Genomic DNA, 24522 nt, shown 5'->3' on the forward strand with positions numbered 1-24522 from the left:
CGTTGACAACGATGCCAGCATTTACTGGGTGCCAGGCCATACGCTAAATGAGCATTCGATGTGGCAGGCCCAAAGGCCACCTTTATCCCCTCCTCCCACTAAGTGAACCCTGACTTGCTTCTAGTATTGGAGAGAAAGCCCTAAATCTCAGAGAAAATGGGCCCAGACAGTAGACCAGGCCCATGAGCCTGTCTAACCAATGAGAAGGAAAAGGAAGTCTGCTGGCAGCTTCTGAGAAAAAAAAGATCCTCTTCCAATAAGAGGAAGAACTGAACAGAGCCCTCCCATGGCACCATCCCTCCTTCTGGCTTTGAATGATGTGTGTGACAGTGTGATGTCCGGCACTGTGGCAGCCATCATGAGGCTATGAGGGCAAGGCTGAGAGAGCTGCATAGACACTGACCCAGTCCCCTGACATCACTGAACAGCTGAATAAATCTGGAGACATCCACCACCTCCGGTCTCCCATGAAGCACAATAATAAACCTCTGTATTATACCAGCCACTTGGAAGCAGCTTTTCTGTTGCTTGCAGCCCAAAACATCTCATTCGATGCAATGCTTGCTTTCATCTAAATATGACAATTAGTCCATGAGGTAGGTACGATTATTTGTTTTGTTTTTTTTGATGAGGAAACTGAGGCACAGAGAGATTAAACTACTTACTTGCCCAAGGGCACAAACCCAGTAGTGACAGAGGGTCCTCAACTCCAGTCTGCCCCCAGAGCCTGAGCTCTAACATTCTACTGCCTCCATAAAGGCTCACCGCAGGTGTGGACAGATAAGGATCACAGGGAAGGGAGATGACTGCTGGAAGGCGCACGCAGTTCCGATCCCAGGCTCCCAGGAAAATCAAGCACAATCTCACCCTCCACCTGTAAGCCGGGGTCTCACCTGGACCCACCAACTACACTACCATCATGGGAACTCCAGGCAGTCTACCTGTCTGTGCTCTTTAGGACGAGCACAGTCTCCCCCAGGGCTGACTTCTGCCCCACTTTCTCCACATAATTCAGGCAGAGGACAGCCCTTCCTTCAAACACCACAATTTCACCCCAATAATAAAGAAAGGGCTCAGCAAACTACAGCCTGCGGCCACATCCGGCCTGTTTCCCTTCATCCCGGGAGCTAACAACGGTTTTACATTTTTCCATGTTTGAAAAAAAAAAAAGAAGACTACTAACGCAAGACACATGAAAGTTACATAAAGTTCACATGTTGGTGTCCACAAATAAAGCTGTGTGGCACTCAGCCAGCCCCCTCACAGATATATGGTCCACGCAGCTTCTGCACCACGGCTGCGGAGGTGAGAGGCTGAGGCAGAACCTGTTTGGCCCGTAAAGCTGAGAATATTTACTATTTGTTCTTTACAGAGAGTGTGCCAACCCCTGCCCTCTGCCCCTTGGTCCCCTGACCGGCCACATGGAGACGTGAGCACCTCCCCCTCCTCCTCGGTGGCAGCACCGAGAATCAAGTGACAAGGACATGCACTGATCTGAAGAAAGCACCCGGGTGTAAACGGGCCACAAGGACGCTTGCTAAATGAGCTTTCCGCCACTCACCTTGGCCCTCGTTCCAGAACGCGAGCGGAAGCTTGCCAAGGTCTCGTAAGATGGCGCAACGGTGGTTTGAGCCCGGAGGAGTCAGAGGCTCAGGGGCTGTCTCCTCCAAAAGCTCGATCTTTTGCAAGAGGCTCAGCGTCCTGTAATCACCCTGGCCAGGGGCTGGGCAATCCGGTCTACCACCTACGAACCCGAACCCGATCCCTGACGCCCCGATTGGCGGGGCGGTGGGGAGGGGCGGGAGGGGGACCGGCACTGATCTCCCCTCAGGTTAAACCCCATCGTGACTTTTATTTTTCCTTTTTTTTTTAGCTGGGCCACTCGGCACGCAGGATCTTAATTCCCCGACCAGGGATCAAACCCGCACCCCCTGCAGTGGAAGTGTGGAGTCCTACCCACTGGACCACCAGGGAATTTCCCCCATCACTTTTTAAAATTGTGGTCCAATACACATAACAGTACCTGTACCACCTTTACCATTTTTAAGCGTACAGTTCAGTGGCATTAAGTACATTCACACTGTCGTGCAATCATCCCCACCATCGGTCTCCAGAAATGTTCATCTTCCCCAACTGAAATTCCATTCCCATTAAACACTAACTCCCCTCCCCCAGCCCCTGGCACCCACCCTCTATTCTCTGTCTCTATGAATTTGCCCCCCCCATAGGGACTTCATATAAGCAGAATCACATAATATGTGTCTTCTTGTGACTGGCTTTTTTCACTTAGCATAATATCCTCAAAGTTCATCCATGTTATAGCCTGTGTCCGAATTTCTTTCCTTTTTAAGGCTCAATCACATTCCAGTGTATGGAGGGACCATATCCTGTTTATCCATCCATCTAGTGATGGTCACTTGGGTTGTTTCCACCTTTTGCCTACTGTGAAGAGTGCTGCGGTGAACATGAGTGTGCAAATATCTCTTCAAGTCCCTGCTTTCAATTCTTTTGGATATGTACCCAGAAGTAGCATTGCTGCATCCGATGGTAATTCTATGGTTCAGTTATCTGAGCAACTGCCAGACTTTCCCACAGCAGCTGCACCATTTACATTCCTTCCAACACTGTACAAGGGTTCCAGTTTCTCCACATCCTGACTAATCGCTGTCATTTTTTGACAGCAGCCAGGCCGGTGGGCACGGGGTGATGGTTCACTGTGGTTAGGATTTGCACTCCGCTCATCATGAGTGATGCGGGGCACCTCCTCGTGTGCCTGTTGGCCACTTGCGTGTCTTCTTCGGAGAAATCTCTATGAAGTCCTCGGCGCATTTTCTAATCGGGTCGGTTTCTGTTGTGAATGAGTTGTCCCACCAAGAATTTAGGACCAGATTTACGGCCCACACTTTCCATCTGCTCTTGACTGCCCTCCCGGATATTTCCATCTTAGAAAACAGCTCCGCCAGCCACTGAATCCCTCAGATAGAAGTTCAAGAGACTTACTTCTCTCCTCCCCTCCCATCCCGAGCCTAAGCCATCGGCATCCCTGGTTCACGCTCCCTACAAGAGGAACCTTGACTCTGTTCCCTCCTTCCAATTATACTGCCTCTGCCTTGGCCCGAGGCACCCACCGTCCTCCCGTGCCTCCTCTCAACCCCCCAACACTGCCTCCCGGCGCCGCAGCAGCCAGAGGGCTCTGTAAGACACGCATCAGATCGTTCCCCGCCCCCCACTCAGAACCCTCCACTGGCATCTCAAGGAATTGAAACCCAAATCTCAACTCCTCCCCATGTCCTACAAGGCCCCCGGCCCGCCTCTCCCCTCTCACCACCCACTTCTCCCCAAGCCCACGGCCTGCTAATCACATTGGAGTGATAGGTTGCTTTTCACTCCAATGTGACAAGCCACTTCCCACCTCCGGGCCTTTGCACTTGCTGTGCCCTGTGCCTGGCGCGCTGTTCCTACGCCCAACTCCTCAGCAGCTCCAACGGCCCTTCCTCAGGGAGGGCCTCCTGACCACCCACCCAAAGGAGAAGGACCCGGCCTGGGGTGTCCAGGACTGCAGCTCCCCTGCCTGGTACAATGCCCAGCACACAGTACGAGCTCAGAACACACACGCCGAAGGCTGCTTACGTCCCAAACCACAAAGAGGAGTCAAAGAACATCCTCCCTACACCTGCTCCCCGGGTTGAAGGACTTCTGAAACCTCAGCTGGACGCTGCCCCAGCCCCCGGCCTTTCTCCCTCCCCCGCCAAGGACACAGATGGCCAGGACTGCTGACAGCTGTACCCCACTTATCTGGGCTCCGTGGCCACACACAAGCTGCCGGAGCCCAAGGGAGCACGGAGGTGACGTCATTCTCCTGCAGGATAGGACAGGGAGGGCCCGGCTGCCCCCCCAAGGACAGGCTCCCACCCAGGCCTATGGCCACAGCCACATCCGTTCCCAAGCCCCCAGGCCATGACGCTCCAGGTGCTGACACACCCTTCATCACCACCGCCCCACCACCCCTACCCCCACCATCCCCACTGCTCTCACCAGGAGCGGGCAACACTCGAAGCACTTTGCTCCCTGAGTCCTCACGACGGCTCCATGCCCTGGATGCTAACATCATCCCACCTTACAGTTGGGGAAACTGAGACTCAGGGAGATTAGGTCACTGCCCAAGCATGGCCAGTTTTCTGAATCCTCAACTCTATATATACTGCCACATATATTCATAATTACAGTCAAAAATTATATTTTTAGGGCTTCCCGGGTGGCGCAGTGGTTGAGAGTCTGCCTGTCGATGCAGGGGACGCGGGTTCGTGCCCCGGTCCGGGAGGATCCCACATGCTGCGGAGCGGCTGGGCCCGTGAGCCATGGCCGCTGAGCCTGCGCGTCCGGAGCCTGTGCTCCTCAACGGGAGAGACCACAACAGTGAAAGGCCCGCATACCGCAAAAAAAAAAAAAAAAAAAAATTATATTTTTAAATTCTTTTCATTATTCTCTCATTTGAGCAGGTAGAAAGAACAGGTGCTGCTAGAGATGAGGAAACTAAGGCAGGAGGCTCACAATGAGCCTAAGGCCATAAGCGGCATTAGAACCCCGAGGGGCTCCCGACTGCCCGGTTTTCCTCTGTGATGAACTCGTCCATCACCCAGGACCCTGGATGGCCTCCATGAACTAAGTCTGAATTTATTCCGAAAGAAGGTTGGTAAGTAACAGCCACAAGGCCAGCCTGACGTAGCAGCGCTCACTCACTCCCCACTTATCAGCCCACTGATCCCTTGCAGCAACAGCCATGAGGCCAGGGCTATGATTATCCCCATTTTACAGATGAGGAAATCAAGGTCTGGAGGGGCCAAGTCACTTGCCCACGGCCAAGGAGCTGGGAAGCATCAACCTGGTGAGAATGAGGTCTGCCGAGGAACAGACCTCATCCAACGGGGGCAGCCCCCGGCCAACAGCGGCCATGTAGAGTTTCCAAACTGTCAGGAGTGCCTCAAAATGTAGATTTGGATCTAAATCTGCCTGTCTTTAAATGCTGGCGACCGATATAATTTTTTTTAATACCAGCGTGGGCCACACAAAACACCTCTCCAGCCAGGTCTGGGTCTGGGAGAGGCTGGGCTGTAACCTTGGGACAAAAGTGAGGGTTCCAGGTTCCGCTTCTACCACCAGCTGTGTGACCTCAGGCAGGTGCCTCAACCTCTCTGAGCCGCCAGGACTGCAGCCAGAAACTAAGCACAACCACACCTCAGAGGGGGTTATGAAGACAATGAACCTGTACCACACGCAGCTTGGCACATACTAAGTTCTGCCCCAAAACCTATGAATGTGACCTTATTTAGAAAAAGGGTCTTTGCCGATTTAATTAAGGATCTCAAAGTGAGATCATCCTGGATTTTGCGGGTGGACCCTAAATCCAACGATGAGTGTCCTTAGAAGAGAATACACAGAGGCAGAAATTGGAGGGATGCAGCCACAAGCCAAGGAATGCCTGGAGCCACTGGGAGCAGAAGAGACAAGGCAGGATCCTCCCCTACAGCCTTCAGTGGGAGCACGGCCGACACCTCGATTTCAGACTTCTGGCCTCCAGAACCGGGAGAGAATACATCTCTATTCTAAACCACCCGTCTGTGATGACGTGTTACGGCAGCCCCAGGAAACATATGCTCCCTGAGAAAGCTCCAGAAGACACACAGGCGTCTCCAGCAGGAAGATTTTTTCTAGAATAGATCCCGACCTGCACCTTCCCTTGCCAACGAACGAGGACTGCTTCCCGCGCAGGCCTTTCATCACTGCTCCAGCAGTAACAGGGAAACAGCCCCGTCCTTTGCAGCGCTCTGTGTACAAAACCCTCAGGGCAGAGAGGCAGGCCCACAGGCCACAGGAGGGTGGGTTCCAAGACCCACCCCTCAGTGCCAAACCCAAGGTGGAAAAAGGCATGCAGGGTCCTCAAGGGTGGGCCTGGGACAGGAGGATATCCCGGTCCCTGTAGACACAAACAATGTTTTTCAGGAAGGAACTATTAACCCAAGTTGCCTTTGGAGCCAAGACCCACTGTGGGGAGAGGCAGTGGTGACTTTTCACATTGTGCCTTTTTTTTTTTTTTTTGAGGTTGTAACTCTCTGCACGCTTTCCATCTTTTTTCATTGTACCCCTATTGTACTTCCCTTATTTTTGATGCCAGTGGGGGCTTTCTGGGCAACAGCTGGCCCTGCCCAGCACATCCCATCCAGCTGTCATAAGTGACGCGACCATCCGAGGCTGCTCTACCTGAATTTTAGTCTGTGGGAGGTAAGGAAATCAGCCCCAACTGCAAAAGAGGACATCGGCTTTTAAAGAAAATCAAGTTCCCAGAGAACCCAAGAACTAGGACCTGGATTTGAGCCCGGAGTTCTGTGGGTCTGCAGGTCGGGCAAACACTTGGTCGTGGGTCAAATGGTGCCCCCAGAATTCACGTCCAGCTGGAACCTCAGAAGCTGACCTCATTTGGCAATGGTGCCTTTGAAGATGCGAACGAGTTACGGATCTCGAGATGACATCATCCTTGCTTTAGGGGGGGCCCTAAATCCAATGACAGGTGTCCTTATAAGAAGAGGCAAGGGGCTTCCCAGGTGGCGCAGTGGTTGAGAGTCCGCCTGCCGATGCAGGGGACACGGGTTCGTGCCCCAGTCTGGGAAGACCCCACACGCCGCGGAGCGGCTGGGCCCGTGAGCCATGGCCGCTGAGCCTGTGTGTCCAGAGCCTGTGCTCCGCAACGGGAGAGGCCACAACAGTGAGAGGCCCACGTACCGCAAAAAAAAAAAAAAAGAAGAGGCAAGGACACAGAGGGGACGGCCATGTGAGGACAAAGGCCTCGGAAAGTAATACACACATTACAGTTACACAGCAAGGAGGCCACAGTCCCGCCCTTCGCAGGAGGGGACCCCTAAGCCGGTTGCAGACAGCAGGGGGGCATGCGGGGTCAGCCACATTCCCTCTCCGTCCTGCACAAGGCTGACGTCTCCCTCTGAGCCTTTTCAGCTGAAGAGAGGCCCCTCACATCCTCTGTCCTCTCCCTGCAGCTGACCTCAGTCACCGGGGTCCAAAGATTTCTGATTAAACCAAGTCCAAGTCCCGGGATCTATCCCTAGCTTTCTGTGTGTGCCCCCCCACCCGCAAACCCCTCAAACTCTCTGAGCCTCAGACCCCATCCCCCCACTGACTCAGAAAAGGAAGAAGGCTCAAACACACAACTCAGATGTACACCCGTCACAACCACACACAGCCTAGAATGCCGGACGGTATCGGGCGCTGGAGCAGATGGGGGAGGGAACGGCAACGGCCCTTCTGGAAGGCACATTTGATGACACTGGCTCCCTGCCTCCCCCTCCCGTGCCCTTCGACCTGGCAGCTCCACTCCCCGCACATCCCGAGGAAATTCTTGGGAACTTTAAGATGGAAGGTTCCAGGATGTTTGCTGTCTGGGGGGGAAGGAGTGGACGGAACCAGGAATAAACAAAACATGAGGAATGTAAACTCGGAAACCCAGGCAGTAGCAAGAAGCCATGGACCAGATGAGAACACGGCACCATAGATAGATTTCCGAGGGCGTGATGGGAGAAGAGTAGGGCTCAGAGCAGGAGTCAGAGGTCGCCCTCTCCCCAGGCTCCGGCAGCCCATGTGCTGCGCGTGGGGCCTGCTCGGCCATGCCCAGCTCAAAGCACTTACCACTTATCAGCCTGCGCAATCCTCACCTCAACCCTACGGGAAGGTGCGGTTTGTCCCGTTTTGCAGGAGCCTATCCAGACGCGAGACCCGAGGAACCTACCCCAGGTCACCCGCAGGCAAGTGGCAAAGCCAGGATTGGCCCCCACGCCCGCCTGGCTCCAGAACTGAGCCAGCCCGCTGTTCTGGGAGCAGGACTCCCGGCACCGCCTGTGGCACAAGGACACACACGTCCTGTTTAAAGACACACCACCCAGGGGATGGGTGCCAGGGCAAGCAGGGCTGAGACATGAGAGGGATAAGGGGAAGAGGAGGAAATAGAAGGAGATGAGGGCAAATAGATCAACAGGCACATGTACGCACGCTTCACAGTGACCAAAGGCTGCAGATACCCCAAGTGCCCCTCAACTGGTGGAGGAGTAAACAGAATGTGGTCCATCCGCACAGTGAAATACGATTCAGCCATAAAAAGGAGTAAAGCACCGGCACAAGCTACAATCTGAAGACCCTTGAAAACGTGATGCCCAGTGAAAGAAGCCAGGCACAAAGGACCACACAGGGTGGGATTCCATTTATAGGAAATGTCCGGAACAGATACAGAAAGCAGACTAATGGCTGACAGGGAGTGGGGGAGCTGGAAGGAAGAAAAGATGGGGAGTGGAGTTTCACTTTGGGGCGACAGAAACATGTGAGAAGCAGAAAGAGGTCATGCTTCACACTGTGAATGTGCTAACTGCCACTGAATGGATCACTTCAAAATGATTAATTTTATGTTCTTTGAGTTTCATCTCTATAAGTTATTCACTAAAAAACTTGTGGACTTCCCTGGCTGTCCAGTGGTTAAGACTCCATGCTTCCACCACAGGGGGCATGGGTTTGATCCCTGGTCCGGGAACTAAGGTCCTCCATGCCGCAGGGCAGCTAAGCTCGCGTGCCACAACTACAGAGCCCACACGCCACAACTAGAGAAGCCTGTGCGCCACAACGAAGACCCGACGCAGCCAAATAAATTAATTAACTAATTAATTTTTAAAAAGATGGGGTGCGGTTTATTGCAACAACACGGATGGGTCTCACAAATATAATGGGAAGCAAGAACAGCAAGACAAAATAAAAAAATACAGAGTATGTGCCTTATTCCGTCAGGGCTGGGCTGCTGTAACAAAACATCACAGACTGGGTGGCTTATAACCAACAGATATTTATCTCGTTCGGTCAGGAGGCTGGAAGTCTGAGATCAGGGTGCTGGCATGGTCAAATGAGGGCCCTCTTCTGGCTTGAAGACTTCTCGCTATGTCGTCACATGGTGGAAGAGGTGAGGGAGCTCTCTGGGGTCTCTTTTACAAGGGCACTACTCCTATTCACGAGGGCTCCACCCTCATGGCCTAATCACCTCCCAAAGGCCCCACCTCCTAACACCATCACTTTGGGCATTAGGATTTCAATGCATGAATTTTGAGGCATTCAGACCATAGCAATGTGATTCCGTTCAAGTGAAGCTCAAAACCAGACAAAACTAAGCCCAGTGTTTAGGGATGTAGATGGGGTAACACAATAAAAAGTCAAGCGAGCTGGGAACAAGTCTCCTCTGCAGGGGCTTCTGGAGGGCAGCTGAGGTTCTGCTTTTTCATCTGGGGATGATCACACTGGTGTTCGTTATAGTTATTTATTTAATTGTGTGTGTCTTAGGCACTTTCCTTGAAGTGCATAAGATTTCACAATAAAAAGAAATCAAAGTTGAAAGTCCAAAGCAGGAGGCGGCAGCAGGTGGAATCCAGGGATCCTGGGAACAGGCGGTCTAAGGAAGTCCTGAGGCTTAGAGAGTCTTTCAAAGCTGCCAAGGGATTCCAGCTCCAGCGGGCTCCCGGCCGAGTAAAGCCACAGTGGCTTCCTGTGCCACCCAAGAGGCCAGATGGGGCCGGGGGACCTGGCACAGGGATTTCTTCAAGCCTCAGAGGGACAGGCGGCGGAGATGAGAAGCCCTCCTACCTGCCATCCCATCTCGACCAGACAGGCCCTGACACCCCAGGGCTGCAACGCCTTTCCAGCCCAGAGGATGAGGCGGCATCCGACCCAGCCCATGGCCCCCAAGTCCATGGCGCTGGGAGATGGGGAGGCCTGGAGGGGAGGAGACAGGCTGGCCAAGGGCCACTGGAAGGATCCGCACGCCTGGGCGTGAGGGCAAGGAACCAGAGCTGAGAAAATGAGGAAGCAGATGGAGGAACAGCTGAGCGGGGCAAGGCCTGATGGAATCACTGGCTTCTTCCAGTCCGAGGGGAGGTTCAAACTCACCTGGGGGCGCAGGCCGGCTATGGGATGGGGTCACCAAGCTGGGATGGGGGTGGGGTCCAGGCGCCCATCCCACCTCAGCCAGGAGAGCTCTACTCCCATCTGACTCACACAAGGAGGCTTTTGTGTAGGACTCTGTCGGAAGAAAGCGTGCACTCACGAGGAAACAATTAGACAAATCCAGATCGACAGGCATTCCGCCAGAAAAACTGGTCGGGTCCCTTAATAAACGCCAGTGTTGTGAAGGACCCAGCAAAAAGAATAAGGCTGGAGGACTGGTCTGGATTAAAGGAGGAGAAAGAAACAAGGCAACTGGACACAGGACGTGATTTAAACAATAAAAACCAAAAAACTGCTCTAAAGGGTGCTCTTGGGTCAATAAGAGACTCTGAATGTAACCTGAGCATCAAAGAAGTAAATTATTACGAGCTTTCCTGAGTGTGACTGTGGTCTGTGGTTACAGAAAAAAATAGTCTTGTCCTTAAGACACGCACGCTGCAGTATTCTGAGGCGAGGTGTCCTGACGTCTGCAAGCAACTCTCAAATGGTCTGGCAACGAGAGAGACAGACAGACAGAGACTGAGAATGAAAATGCAGCAAATCGTAAACATTGGTGGAGCTCAGGAAACGGTTTACAGGAATTCGTTGCACTGTTCTTGCGATTTTTCCAAAATAAAATTTTTCAAACTGAAACATCGAGGTGGGAGAAGAACACTTTCGGCTGCTTTATGGATTATTTCACAAGTTTGAAAGCTCCCTCCTGGGAATGGCTCGTACATCCACACCGTGGGATGTTCAGTCATCTAGACACCCAGTCAGAGCTACCCAAGCAACCGGGGAAAGTTTAGAGAAGAGACGCAGTGAGAAAAGCAAGATGCGGGGAAGTGGGCGTAGTATGGTCCCGTTTCGGTAAAATGACAGACTAACTAATCCTACTATAGGTGTGTGTATAAGGCTAAGATGATGACAACAGCAAACACTTATGTGACACTTGCCAAGCTGTTATTCTACGTGCTTACATGTGCCAACTCCTCCATCTTCATAAGAGCCCTGTACAGGAGATACGTCCATTAATGCCATTTTATAGTGGGGGAAATAAGGCACAGAGAGGTTAAGTTACTTGTCCAAAGACACACAGCTGGGAAGGGGCAGAACCAGGATTTGAACCCAGGCTGTCTGGCTCCAAAGTCCATGCTCTTGGGTCCACCTAAACTCCTGGATGCCAAAACCCTGGCCAAGGGCTAGAGAGAGTCATGCGGGTTTGAGAACCCATGCCTGACCTTAAGACGGTGACATGCCACCACTGCCTTCCAGCTCCCCATGTTCCAGTCTGCCTCATGCCTCTCACTCAGGAGGAAGGTTCTCATGTGGGCACACAGGGCTCTCTCAGCACACAAAGGGATGCTCCCAGAGGCCCTGGGGGCCTGGCTGTCCAGGCAGGTCCCTCTCACACACAGCTCCTTGCTGTCCTAGGTGAAGAAGGGTGTGCCCCAGGGTTTGGGGCAAGGGCCAACAAGCTGGCAGCCGTTCATCCGGGGCACTGTTGATGACAGGTGTGCTGGTTCACATTGCAGAACACACCTGCTGGCAACAGCGATTCCAGATCAACTCCTCTGCAACTGTACCTGGGCAGATTCTGATAAAGGTCAGAGTCTTTACTCATCCCTCCTCTGCCCCATCCCCTCCAGGGCACACCACTGGCGCCTCCCACCAGGGGCAGACAAAGCCTGCACTTTGGCACACCCCAGCCCTGACACCTCTCCCAGTTTACAACAAACACCTCCTTCCCATCCTGCCAGGAGGTGGGCGGACAGGAATGCAGACAGGGGACCCTGGGGACTTTCTGCCTGAAGAATGCTAACTAATGACTTGCTTTTACAACTACTTGGCTTCTTCCAAGCCCTGCTCCGGGGGCCCATCTGACTTCCACCTACTTCCCCCGCCCACCTGAGACAGTCTTCCCTGCCAGTACTCACTGCTAATTTTCTCTGTGGCCTTACTTAAATCTTTGCTCCCTTTGGGCTCTGGTTTCCCCAAAGAAAAAATAAAAGATGGAACTGAGTAAAATCCAAGCTCCAGATCTAACAATCTGAGTGTATCAAACCTTCCCTGATAAAAACAATTAGCTGATAAGCTACCATCTCCGCCAGAGGTCTTGGGTCTAGCCAAAGAAAATAATCTCTAATACTATAATAACAAGAAGCAATGAGATGAAGTGAGAAAGCTACCCTGGGGAAAAGGGCACATCAATCATTTTTGCTGCCTGTCACCCTTTCCTCCTTCTGCTAACAGTGCCCCCACACACACCTCTTCCTTTAGGGCACCACCCCACCCCACCTCAGTCCCTCTGCTTTGGGGAAGAAAAGTCCTCCTTCTCCAGCTCCAAGAATGGGCATGTAATCCAAGCCTGACCAATCGGAGCAGTCCATTTCTCAAGCTACAGTGATTGGCTCAGGGATAAGCATGAGAGACAAGCCCAGCCAATCAGAGCCCAAGAGCATTCACACCACAACTTTTCCCAGCCACTGGGAAAATTCTCTAATTATCTTTGAAGGTCCCTCCATAAGGTTCCCTTTGGAGACCTCCGGGGAAATTCAAAGGAGCCAGTTTCTCCCCCATGTGGTACAGATGGCCATCTGAGCCCCAGATAAAGCTGCTGGCCATTGATACGAAAGCACACATACAAAAAATGAATTTTTAACTCTTGGATTGCATTCAAGCTGGACTCATTATGGGACCCCACAGGAGGAAGGGCAGAGCCACAAGAAGCTCGCTCCCCACCCTCTCTGCACTCTCCAGGCCAACACTAACCCAGTCGACTTGTGGTTTCCTGAGAGCAGGTAAAAGATTTTGCCTGGTTGAGCTGATGTGCGATCCTGTACGTACAGAGCAAGTACGTATCACCAGCAAACTGGACCTGGGTCTCCTGACTCCAGCCTCACGAGGTTTCCACTCCTAAGGACAGGAAACGCAAGGGGTTCCACTTTAAGGCTGAACTTGGGCTTAAATGCAGCAGGAGGGAAACACCGCCACACCCCCAGCCCAAGCCACCCAGCTGAGGCCAAGATGCCAGCATGAGGATCCCTTCTCCTTCCAAGAGGCAGAGCGAGGCAGCCCCAGACCAGCCTCCACGCCTCCGCTGGCCCCTTGGACAGGACAGATGCTCTTTCTTTACCCACCATCCCCAGATGGCCCCAATGACATCTTTGTAAACCTGTGTCCCTTCCTTCTGGCGACTCCGCCTTCACGTTGGGACAGAGGAGGGGTCAATCAACACTCAGCCAGTAGAAACACCCAGTCACTGGAATCAGAGAGACGTCTCTGGAATCCAGGCAGGGCTTGTTAAGACTCAGGCCCTGAATCCACGAACACATCATGGACAGCAGGCTCCCGGGTGCTCCCTGGTGCCGGGCACACAGATAGGAGGGGAAGAGCCAGTATTGGAAGCCAAGGAGTCTGGCTTCAAAAATCTATGCTTTTGAGGATCCCGATTGGAATCGTCTCACTGCCTCGACCCAAGGTCCCACCCCAGCCAGGTCTCTGCCCTGGACCAGGGTCCCCAACCATGGAACACAGTCATGAAGGAGAGAGACATAGGCCCCTGCCTCATGGAACCTCAAGCAAGTGAACAATATAATTCCAGAGCATGGTGACGGCTTGGAAGACAGTAACACGGAATGCTTATAACATAGATGGGGTATGGTTCATGGGGGGAGGGGGGTCTCTTCTTCAAGAGGTCACATTTGAGCTGAAACATAAGAGGAACCAAACATAAAAGCCAGGAGAAAGGAACAGTCTGTGCAAAGGTCCTGAGGCAGAAAAGAACATAGTGTATTGGAGGAAAAGAAAGGCCTGTGAGGCTGTAGCAGGGCGGAAGTGCAGGGAGTGGAGGTAAGTGTCTTACAGGCCATGGTGGGCAGACGGGTTTCAGACCCCACGCAAGAAGGTTTTCATCAGGGCTGTGAAATGATCCAATGTGCATTATTTTAAAGAGCATTCTAGCTGCGACAGGGGAAACTGACAACAGAGTGGCAAGGATAGGAGCGGACAGGCAGGAGAGGAAGCTCCTGCGGCAGGTGAGAGGGGGAAGGGCTGGATGTGGAGTGGGGGCCGCACAGGGGGAGGGGCGCGGTCCCCAGGTCCCCGCCCAGGACGACAACCTGACACTCATCGCGAACCTCCCAGTGAGACCACCCTCGTCTTCTAAACATCCGTTCAGTAACTATTTGAGAACCTACCACTATGTGCTAGGCGTCGTTCCAAGAGCTTGTGACACAGCGATGAACAAAAACTAAGGTCCCTGCCCTCGTGGGCCCGACATTCTCACAGGGAGAAACAGACAATAAATGATAAACGGGGTGCATAGGTAAATTCGGCGGTATCTCAGCAAGTGACAGGACTACAGAAAAAAACAGCACGGTAAGGAGGGTTCAGAGCACCAGGGAATGGGAAGGGAACTTGCAATATTCAAAAAGAGAGATCCGTGGGCAAGTGAGATCCGAACAAAGGTCTAAAGGAGGTGGGAGAGTGAATCACGCACATGTCACATCAGGGAAAGAGCTGTGGGCATGTGGGCAGAGGGAAGTGCTACAAGGGCCATGTGCAAAGTCAAGGTGAGGGGAGGACGGAAAGGGGTCAGGATCGGATGGCAAAGGCCTCAAGGCACAACATAAGGGCTCACCTTGACTCGGAAGGGATGGGGCAGGTTCACGGCAGGGCTTTAAGCAGAGGAGGACGGTGCAATTTTAATAGGATTCCTTGGGCTGCTGTGCTGAAAAACCTGACCAGGGAGCACAGGTGGGCACAGGGACCCTGCAGGAATCCAGGTGAGAGCCGATGGCACCCTGGACCAGGGCAGTGGCCGTGGGTGTGGAGAGAAGTTGGATTCTGGTTCTATTTTGAAGATGGAGTCATAAAAAACCCTGATGGTCCAGTGTGAGAAGTGAGAGAGAGTCAAGGCTGACTCCAAGGCTTTCGGCCCGGGGAGCTGGAGAATGGACAAGCAACGGCCTGAGATGCGAATGTGGGTTTCACGGGGAGTGATGGGAAGTCAGGCGCTGGCTAGGGTAAGCGTGAGCTGCCTTTGACCACCCAGGTTGAGATATGGAGTTGGCCACTGGATGCTTGAGGCTGGAGCTCAAGGGGAAAGGTCCGGGCCTGGGATATCAGTTTGGGAGGTGCCAGGACAGGGATGGCATTTGACACGTGAGACCGGGTGAGCGCGGCCAGGAAAGGCCTGAGCCCTGGGACGTGCCAATGGCCGGCGGTCAGGGAGATAAGGAGACACCAGCATCTGAGTCCAAGAGCGGCCCAAGAGAGCACACATTAAAGCGTCTCAAGAGTCCTTCTAGAAAAATGGTGCAGATGAGCCAGTTTGCAGGGCAGAAATAGAGACACAGAGGTAGAGCACAAACATATGGACACCAAGGGGGGAACGTGGAGCGGGGGGAGGGTGGTGGTGGGATGAACTGAGAGATTGGGATTGACATGTATACACTGATATGTATAAAATGGATAACTGATAAGAACCTGCTGTATTAAAAAAAAAAGAGTCCTTCTAGAAGCTTCCAGAAAAGGTGGAAGGAACTTCACCCCAAATACCAGGAAGTAAGCACAGGTCAGGCCACTCCTGTTCCTTCCTCCCCCCCAGCACGAAGCAATCGGGGAACAGGAGGAAACAGTGGGGCGGAGGTGGGGGAAGGAAGCAAGACAATGAAGCCAGCTGTGCCCTGGGCCATCAGGGGCCCGGACCTCTGGGTTTGGGGAGGTTCTGAGCAAAACGATCCTGAGCTTCAAATCAGAACCACCTATAACTCAGCAGCTCCTGGGCCCTGGAAGTCTCCAAAGTCAAGAGTGAACTTCTGTGCGTTGTTTTCGTTTCTCTTTGCGTTTCAGCTCTGGTGGCCACTCCCAGAGCCAGTGGAGGCCAAGGTCGCATTTGACCAAGGGGGAGGGAGACGAGGCACATGAAAGGACTTCACCTTTTGTCTTGCTTTTGTATTTCTGGCCGACTGCTACAGTTGAATTCTTTGCACCATAAATGTGTTTATGGGGACGAAGCTGCTAGCTCTCTGTGGCACAGAAGGGCCGGGAGTGTGGGAGGGAGGTGGGTGCTCAGGCAGGACTCCCCATAACCGAATTCTCTAGTTCTAAGATTATGAGCCAGAAAAGTCAGCCTTGTGGCCGAAACCAGCCTTGGGGCGGCTTATGACCCCAGGGGCCTCTCTGCTGCTGGCCAAGGGCATAGGATCACCCTTCCGGGCACCATGACCGCCGGGAGGACCCACGGTCATTGACGGAGCAGACATGCCTGTGCCAGGGCTCCAGCGGGACCAAACTGCCCAGGGGAAGCTCTTCAACAAACAGGTCCTCGACACAGACTCGCTTCTGTCCCGTTTGCTAGAAGTTGAAGCCAGAACGGGATGATTCCAGGTAGCTGAGTGTCACCAAATACTAGCTAATCACGAGTCACGGAGCAGAGGCCCAGCCAGCATGAGTCATTCTAGGAAGGGATGGGGAACATGTCCTGAAATGGGAAGAGCCAGGCGCACCGAACACAGCCCCGTGCCGGGCCTCGGGAAGGCCAGACCATGGTGGGACACATGGCCACACGTCTGTGCACACACCCCAACACACGCGGACACGTGTTAACACGTGTGGCCACATGTCCCCGTGTGTAACTGTACACTCAACAGGTGTCAACACACGTGTGAGCCCACACATAGACACATACATAACCGCACGTGTGAACCCGTGTGCCAGGCTACCACACGCGGGCACACATCATGAGAGTGCACGCGTGCTCGTTCACATGCACGTGTATGCCATCACAGAGACACTGTGCTCCACGCCGACACACGCTGACACGCAACACTTGTCTGTGTGTGCGTGCTTCAGCACGTGGCCACACGCAGGCGTGCACGGCGCATGCCAACACCTGCTCCCGTGTCACCAGTCAGCGTGTACAGCCGGTACACGTGTGCACACACAGGAAGCCAGAGGAACGAATCTGTCAGCAGCAAAGAGGGGAACAAAAATAACCAACGCTCGGGGAGACTAAAAATAGCCCGTATTTTCAGCTGTGGCTCTGGAGGGATAGGACGCCCCCGGCAGGAAAGAGTAAGAAAAACAGAGCCGAATCGGAGCGCACCTGCGACCCCACTGCCCCCCGAGAAGGGAGCACCGCCCCACCGTCCGCGGCCACGGGTCAAGTCCGCGGCCAGATGGAGCCTGATGTGGTCAGAGGCGGTCAGCCCGCGACGCCGTGACGCCCTCTGAGACGCAACCCTGGGGCCTTGTGGAGGCCCAGACGGACGGCAGGGCACAGAGCTGGCCGAGCAGACCCTGCAGGACAGGCGGGGTCACCCTGAGGGTCGCTGGGACCACGGGCCAGGGAGAGGCTGCCCTCCCCAGCTTCCCTTGGCATCTGCGATTCTAGAGCTGCCCGGGCCTAGCAGACAGCCCTGGAGGGAAGACGTCAGGACGTACTCTGTACTCGCAGTTTGGGGGAGGTGATTATCAGGGGAAAGGCCTGGGAAGGACCCCGCTGCCCCACTGTCTGTGCAGGAAAAGGACAAGGAAACGTGGACCCAAGCAGAGAACAGGGGAAGGGCCTGCCCTGCCCCCCACGTCAAGTCGAGCTGCTCAGAAATACTGCACAGAGAGTGGGGAGGACGGGGTCCACAGGTGGCAGACTCGCTGGAATCTTGTTTCCGCCACTTCAGCTGTGTGACCTGGGGCAAGTGTCCTGCCGGCTCTGTGCTTCCATTTCCCTCAATAAGAGAGAGGCAGAGGGAGCTATTTAGATACGAAATGAAGCAACTGAATACAGGTAAAACACGTAGGCCAGCGTCTAGTGCATAATCGGCGTCCACTGACTGTTCTCCCTCCCCAGCCCCTGCCTTTGAACTGATGGGCAAAGGAGATTCGCCAGAGGGCCCGAAGCACGGGGGCAGGGCACACTGCTCCTGAAGGCTCTCTGGGTGGCCCTCGCCAAGGGAGGGGGGGGCAAAATAGAGTCGGAGGCTGGGGGCGGCGGTGGGAGGGGCTAAGGAGACAGCCCGACCTCAGAGCGCTCAGCGCCCGCCCATCCCACCATCCTACTGCGAACCCCAGCACTGCTCTGGTCCTGGGGACACTGCAGGGACAGCGACAGGACAGCCCGCGCCCCGGCTCATGAGGCAGAAAGAGAATGCACAAGTCAACGTATAACATGAGGGGGTGACTTTTAGGGACATGAGGGGTGACCTGTACAGATATCTGGGGATGAGCCTTCCGGGCGGTAGAGAAAGCAAGCCAGAGTTTGGTGGGACCAGGCTTGCTGGGTTCAAGGACGTCGAAGAGATAAGCATGGCAGGTGAGCAAAGGAGCCAAGAGGGGGTGCAGTGACAGAGGGAAGGAGGGCTGCATGGTGGCGGGGGGACTTCAGGCCACTGAAATGACCTTGGTATTCACTCAGGGTGACACGGGAAACCTCAGTGGGTGGTGAGCAGAGGGGGCACATGACCTGGTTGTCTATGGAGACCAGAGATGAGACTATTGCACTAGTCCAAGCAGTGGATGGAGGAGGGCAGAGTGGTGGAGACGTTGAGAAGGGGTCAGTATGCAGATATGCCTTTGAAGGTAAGCCGATAAGATTTGCCGATGGACCAGATACAGGGGTATCACAGAAAGCCTGCAGTCAAGGATGACCCAAGGTTTTTGCCTCTACCCTTGGAGGGAACGAATGGAGATATCACTTATTGAGATGGGGACACGGATGGGAGAAGGCTTTGGCAGCTGGAAAAATTCACGGATATAGCACCCAAGGCTGATTCCAACTAGAAAACATAAAAGACAGCAGAGGGGGGACTCAGCTTCCCCCCCGACCCCCGGCCGTGGAGAAGGCCACCAGGCCCATCATTGCACATGGTGGCCCAGCAAATGAACCCCTTCCCCTGTGGCCCAGCGGGGCCTTCCCTGGTGGACCAGAGACACCCAGTAACTTGGAAATACACGCCCAGGGACCTGGACTGTGCTTCCTAATCCATGCAAACACAGAGGGCCACGCATGCCAGGCTCTGTTCTAGGCTGTGGATATAAGAGCACCCATCCTCCTGGGGTTTGCCTCAGGATTTTTTTACACACACACACGTACACACACACGCACACACATGCACACACACACACACACACACACATACACACACACACACATACACACACACACCCCAGCAAGGTAATTTGGGCAAATTACTCTCTTCAACTTCTGTTTCCCTAACTGTGGATGATGACAGTGAGATGTGTGTCCCAGAATTCTCCCAGGACTAAACGAGATGATCAACATTTACAAAGATGCCTGGCGCACAATCATCCTCGATTATACTCCAGAGTGCATTTGGTCTGCACACCTCTTGTCCAACCCCACCCATTGGGGGAAAGGAGAAGAAATGAGTCTCATTCTCCCCCAGGGCCTCTCCCAGCGACCTCTGTCTCCAGGGCCCCTCCACTGTGTGCCTCCTGGCATTCTTCATCTAGCTCATTTGGCCGTTCTCTGGGGAAAGCTATGGATTCGTTACTCATTTTTAACTAAACACACAGTACGTGAATACATTCTCCTTATTTACAAAGAAAAAGTATGAGCCTTCCAGATAATGCATAAATATTCCCCCTGCCACACCCCCAGTCCCCTGAGAGTAACCACTTTTGTCAGTCTGGTGCACACCCTTCCACACCTTTTTCTGTGCCTTTACATGCACTGATAGAAACCCAGTGAAAAGACAGAGTATCGTTTTGTGGAGGTTTTTTGGAGTTTTTTTTGTTTTTTTTTAACATGAGTAGCCTCAAAGCTTTTTTTCAATTAGTAATGTGTTTTTTCTACTTTTCTGTGCCCAGACGTAAATATCTAGCTCCTTCTCTCTAACTTTTACCTAGAACTCCACTGGATGAAGCACTCCTGCTTTAATTCCTATGCCCCTATTGAAACGCAGACCAGATTTGGCGGTCAGGATTCCTGCCCGAAACTGCCACGAGCTGTGTAAACCGGGTACCTCCAGAGCAGTTTCACACACAGGTCACCGCCTTTGTATTTTATCATCTTGCCAGGAAACAAACTAAATCCACCCCCTGCCTCAGAGCTGAAGACACATGCCCTGGCTCAGAGGTGAAGTAACTGGCCTGAGGCCCCCAGTCAGCAAATGGTACAGCCAGGTCTGCAAACCCTGAGCTCTGGAAACTGACATCGGTTTCAAAACGAGCCACACCCCTATGCAACCCCACCAGTAACCTGAGAAATGTAAATCACACACATCAGATTAACCCCCCCAAAAAAATTATAAGAAGAAATCGGTAATCCCAATAACGGCAGAGATGTGAGGGAGTGACTAGTTCCATACTCTGTGGATGGGACTGTAAATGCCCTCAGTCTTCAGAAGGGCCATTAGTCTGTGTCCAAATGCAAACTGGACACACCATCTGGACTAGAGGCTTCCCTTCTAGAAATGTACCCAGTGGAAATGTTCATCCAGGTACACAGAGAAGTATGTATGAGAAAATTATCAGTCAACGGACAAACGGGTAAGTCATTAAGTGTACAGCCATTCAAAGGAATACTATGCAGCAGTGAAAAGTGTGACCGATTTAAATGTTTTGACATGGAAAAATTCCCAAGTGATATCTGTGAACTGAAAAGCAAACTGCAGGCTATTTCGATGTAGTTTATAGTTCAATATATGTAAATATATATATATTAATGTGTCTAAATCATGCTTGTGATGTGTATCTTCATAAAAATCTAGAAAGATACTCTCGGATGACAGTGGTACTATCCCAGGAGGGGAATAAAATGGAGGGAACCTTTTTTTCCCTCCACTTGAATTTTTTTTTTTTTTTACAAACAAGAATCCATGTATTTTATATACACGGACTTCTTTAACCCCAAAGCATAAAAAAAAAAAAGTAGAAATCAAAGCACAAGCCCTCCCATTCAAGTTGCACATGGACACGTGCAGCCAAAGAAAATACCAGCAGGCCGTCCCTCCCTCTCCTAGCATCCCACCCACTCGGTCCCCTGAACACAGATGCCCTTCTTCCAAGGGAAGGATCTTGGCCAGGGCTCAGCCTGAGCTGTCCAAGAAGAAACTGTCACAGGCTGGACTCGCCTCCGTGCCTTCACGCCACTCAGCCACAAACCAATCACCTTTGGGATATTCACGGAGGACGCTGGCTGGCTCTCACTCAAGTTTAAGCCCAGAAATCTTAGTTCCGGGACAACTGAGGACAGTGGCGCTTTCCTCTTTGGAAGCCCTGAGGAGGAGTGGGAAATTAGGTAGGGCATGAGGGTGTGCATGTACACACACACACACACACACACACATACACAGAGAGAGAGAGAGAGAGAGAGAGAGAGAGACATCCTTCATCTGATTGAGAGCCGTGAAAAGAAAACACCTGAATTATAGTCCAAGAAGGACTGGGCTGACAAGATTCTGCATCAGCTATAAATCCCACTCATCCCCACACCCCCAAAGCAACAGGTTCTCTGCACGGGATCACGACGGGCTTGCCACGCTTACAGCACCTAAGTGATGGTCTCTCCAGGGCTCACACAGTACAGAAACCACAAATTTGGCGGGTGTTTACGGCCGGCTTTCACTGAGATAAAGCTCTCACAGCTCCTTTGAAAAGCAAAACAGATACACCCGTTGGCCACCACGGGAGAGAAAGAAGCAGTTCTGGCCGCTCTCAGGTTTCCCCAAGAAACTTTTTCCCGCCACTTCACGGGCAAGAAAAAAAAAAACACTAAGAGAAACTTGCAGCTCAATGTCACCATCGGCCAGGATCTCCTTGCAATCAGATTACAGGATTTAATGGGACAAGATTTGACAACAAAACAAAGGACACAGTGTGGCCAAGATGACTCAGACAACTGCTCACCCAGAGACCTCGAGAAAAACCAAACTTGCTCCATCTTTAAAGCCAAAAACTGGCAGCCAGGTCCACGCAGATGCAGCCTTCATTCATTCGCTCATTCATTCATCTCCCAGGCATCCTGCGCTGGGCACGGGGCACAGACACGGAATGCGGACAAGTCCCCGTTCTCAAAAAACTCGCCTAAAGAAGCCAGTTAAGGGGAAAAGAGAAATCAACTAGCAAGTGATGACAGCCACACCTTCATGTGTCTGGCTGGCTCTTGGGCCAAGGGGAGCCTCAGTCTCCCCTCCCGGCCCTGCAGGTGCTGGCCTTTCCTTCAAAGAGCTGAATGCTTTTACCTCAAGTGTGATACTCTGCAATCTCCCTGTCCTTCAGTAACTCCAGGCTCATTCAAAAATGCCGCCAGACAGCCAGGGCAGAGTCTGACGGTCTGAAGGCCAGCTGACAGCCTTCATTTGTCTCCCTGGTTGAAAGGGCAGTGGTGTATAAAGTTAGGATCGCAGGAAAGCTCTCAGGCTGTGGACTCCCCGAGGACCCTGCTTATGCAGCCCTGGGCTTATGCCTGCCTCTGTGTGGATCTGGGGAGAAAAGCGGCTTATCGCTGCCAATCTGCATCAGGAAGGCAGCGTCCGGGAAGGACAGAGCAGCCCATTCTGCCTCTGAGAAGGGGTTTGCATGGGGAGGCTCTGGACAGCAGAGACCGCTGTCCTGAGCACCCACCGGCCTGGGCACCCATGTGAGTCTCACGTGCACGTGCATGGAGGGTTCCTGTCCTCCTGTGCTCACAGGAAACAAGCAAAGTGCAGCCCTAGTTTTACCACACACTGTCACAGGCTGCCACAGAAGAGGCAAGAAGCATGTGAGCCCGCTCCTGGGCTCCTCCAGGCAGTACCAGAAACGTGGCCACGCTCCAGGACCGCCTCGGACCCCAGACCCGTAAGGTGAGGTCAGGCTCCCAGGTGGTCTCTAATTCAGGCTTCCCCAACCCGGGCCTGCACCTCCAGCAAAAGCCCTGGATGCCCTCCTTGGCCCCCAAACTCAGCCTGCGTCCTGGGTCGGGGAGGTTCCTGGGAAGGTGGCCTGCTGCCCCTCCTCATGCCCTCTGGGCTCTCCGGTGCTCAGGGGCCCCGGCCCAGGACACCTGGCCCTCCTCGGCGCCCAGCGCCCTCCAGTCCCTGAGGGGCCCGCGTGCACTGACCTCCGGCCGGGCCCCTCACCCACCTTGAGGACCTGCTGCTTGATGATCGAGGGCACCATCACGATCATGATAACGCCCAGCACGGCGCACAGCAGCCCGGCGAAGCCCAGCGCCGCGGCCACCCGGCGCGCTCTAGAGCGGCTGCCCATGTCTGCGCGCCCCGGCGCCCGCGCGGTGCTCGCGGAGCTCCGCGCCTGTGGAGGGACCGAGGCGGGGACGAACGTGACTGAAGCAGCGACTCCGCGGACGCGGGCCGCAGCGGCACGGCGGGCCCCGGTCCGCAGCGCACGGAGGAGCGGCCCGGCAGGTGGCCAGCGGTTTTATGTGCCATCGCCGGGGCGGACCGCCCCCGGGACGCCCTGGGCACCAGGATCTGGGCGGGCGCCAGCATCTGGGCGGGCGCCAGAGGACGGGGGCTGAGGGGCGGGGCCTAAGCTAGCAAGGGGCGTGGCCGGGGCGGGGCGCGGAGAGATGGTCCGATTGGGGCGGGGCCACGGCCGCCGGCCCCAAGCTCTAGCTTCCGTTTCCGCGGGAGGGAGGCGCGGAGTTCTCGTGGGCTACGTGCAACGTTGCGCCTGGACCCCCTCCACCTCGTAACCTTTCTCCCCTTCCTCACTCCCAGCTGCTCCCCGCTCACCCCTGTCCCTGATCCCGCCTCCCCATCTTCCTCCCCCTCCTCCTCTGTCTCCTCGTCCCCCCCCCCGCCTCTCCTTCCTCCCCCTGCCTCCCAGACCCTCCTCCTCCCCTCTTCTGCCCTCCTCCCCTCCCACTTCCTCTGTCCTGAGCGTCGTCACTGTTCGTATTTAGTACGAATTGCCCAACTCTGGCAGGGACTCCAGAGCGCCCGCCCCCAGCTCTGCGACCTCCTTTCCCCCCAGGGCGCCACACACACCTTCCCGCGTGTGCGCACACACATGCTATTGCAGCCTCTCTCTCCGTGGAACAAGCCCAGCAGACTCCCGCCTCAGGACCTTGTACCTTACGACTTGGAATTCTGTCCCCCCCAGATATCTGCCCGGCTCCTTCCTTCACGACTGCTCCGCCACCTTATCAGAAAGGCTCTTCCCTGCCACCCTGTGTGAAATAAAATAGCGGCCAGTTCTCCCCTCACCCCTCACCCTTATCACCGGGCCACCACCTGGCCTGTTCCACGTTCATATGTTCTTGCGTTCTGACCATCGCCAGGCGCTAGAATGCTCCAGGCAGACAAAGCTTGAGCGCTGCCTGGCTGGGAACGCTTGCTCCCAAGGAACATTTTAGAATGAATCGGCAAGGAGCCTTCTAGGTGGGGTCCTTGTGCTAAGTGCCTGGCCCACAGCGACTCCGTTCTACAGATAAGGAAATAGGCACAGAGGGTTAGGTCAACAAACCCAAGTCCCTGCTTTCTAACGAACAGGGAGACAGACGATTGGCAAGTGAACAAATGGACGATG

General features: G+C 53.9%; 1 protein-coding gene across 3 annotated transcripts in view; it reads right to left on the minus strand.

Annotated features, from left to right (window-relative positions):
* Positions 1 to 23386, minus strand: part of SCARB1 (scavenger receptor class B member 1) — a 79375-nt gene extending 55989 nt beyond the window's left edge. The window contains exon 1 of one of the 3 annotated variants that reach the window (XM_060170206.1): positions 23113 to 23386. In XM_060170206.1, coding sequence (XP_060026189.1) covers positions 23113 to 23238 — 126 coding nt within the window. In that variant the 5' untranslated portion in view covers positions 23239 to 23386. The remainder of the gene's footprint in view (positions 1 to 23112) is intronic. The other 2 variants (XM_060170204.1, XM_060170205.1) reach the window with 2 other exon arrangements.
* Between the last annotated feature and the right edge of the window lie 1136 nt (positions 23387 to 24522).

This window comes from Lagenorhynchus albirostris, chromosome 14 (assembly GCF_949774975.1).
Source record: "Lagenorhynchus albirostris chromosome 14, mLagAlb1.1, whole genome shotgun sequence".
Classification (NCBI taxonomy): Eukaryota; Metazoa; Chordata; class Mammalia; order Artiodactyla; family Delphinidae; genus Lagenorhynchus; species Lagenorhynchus albirostris.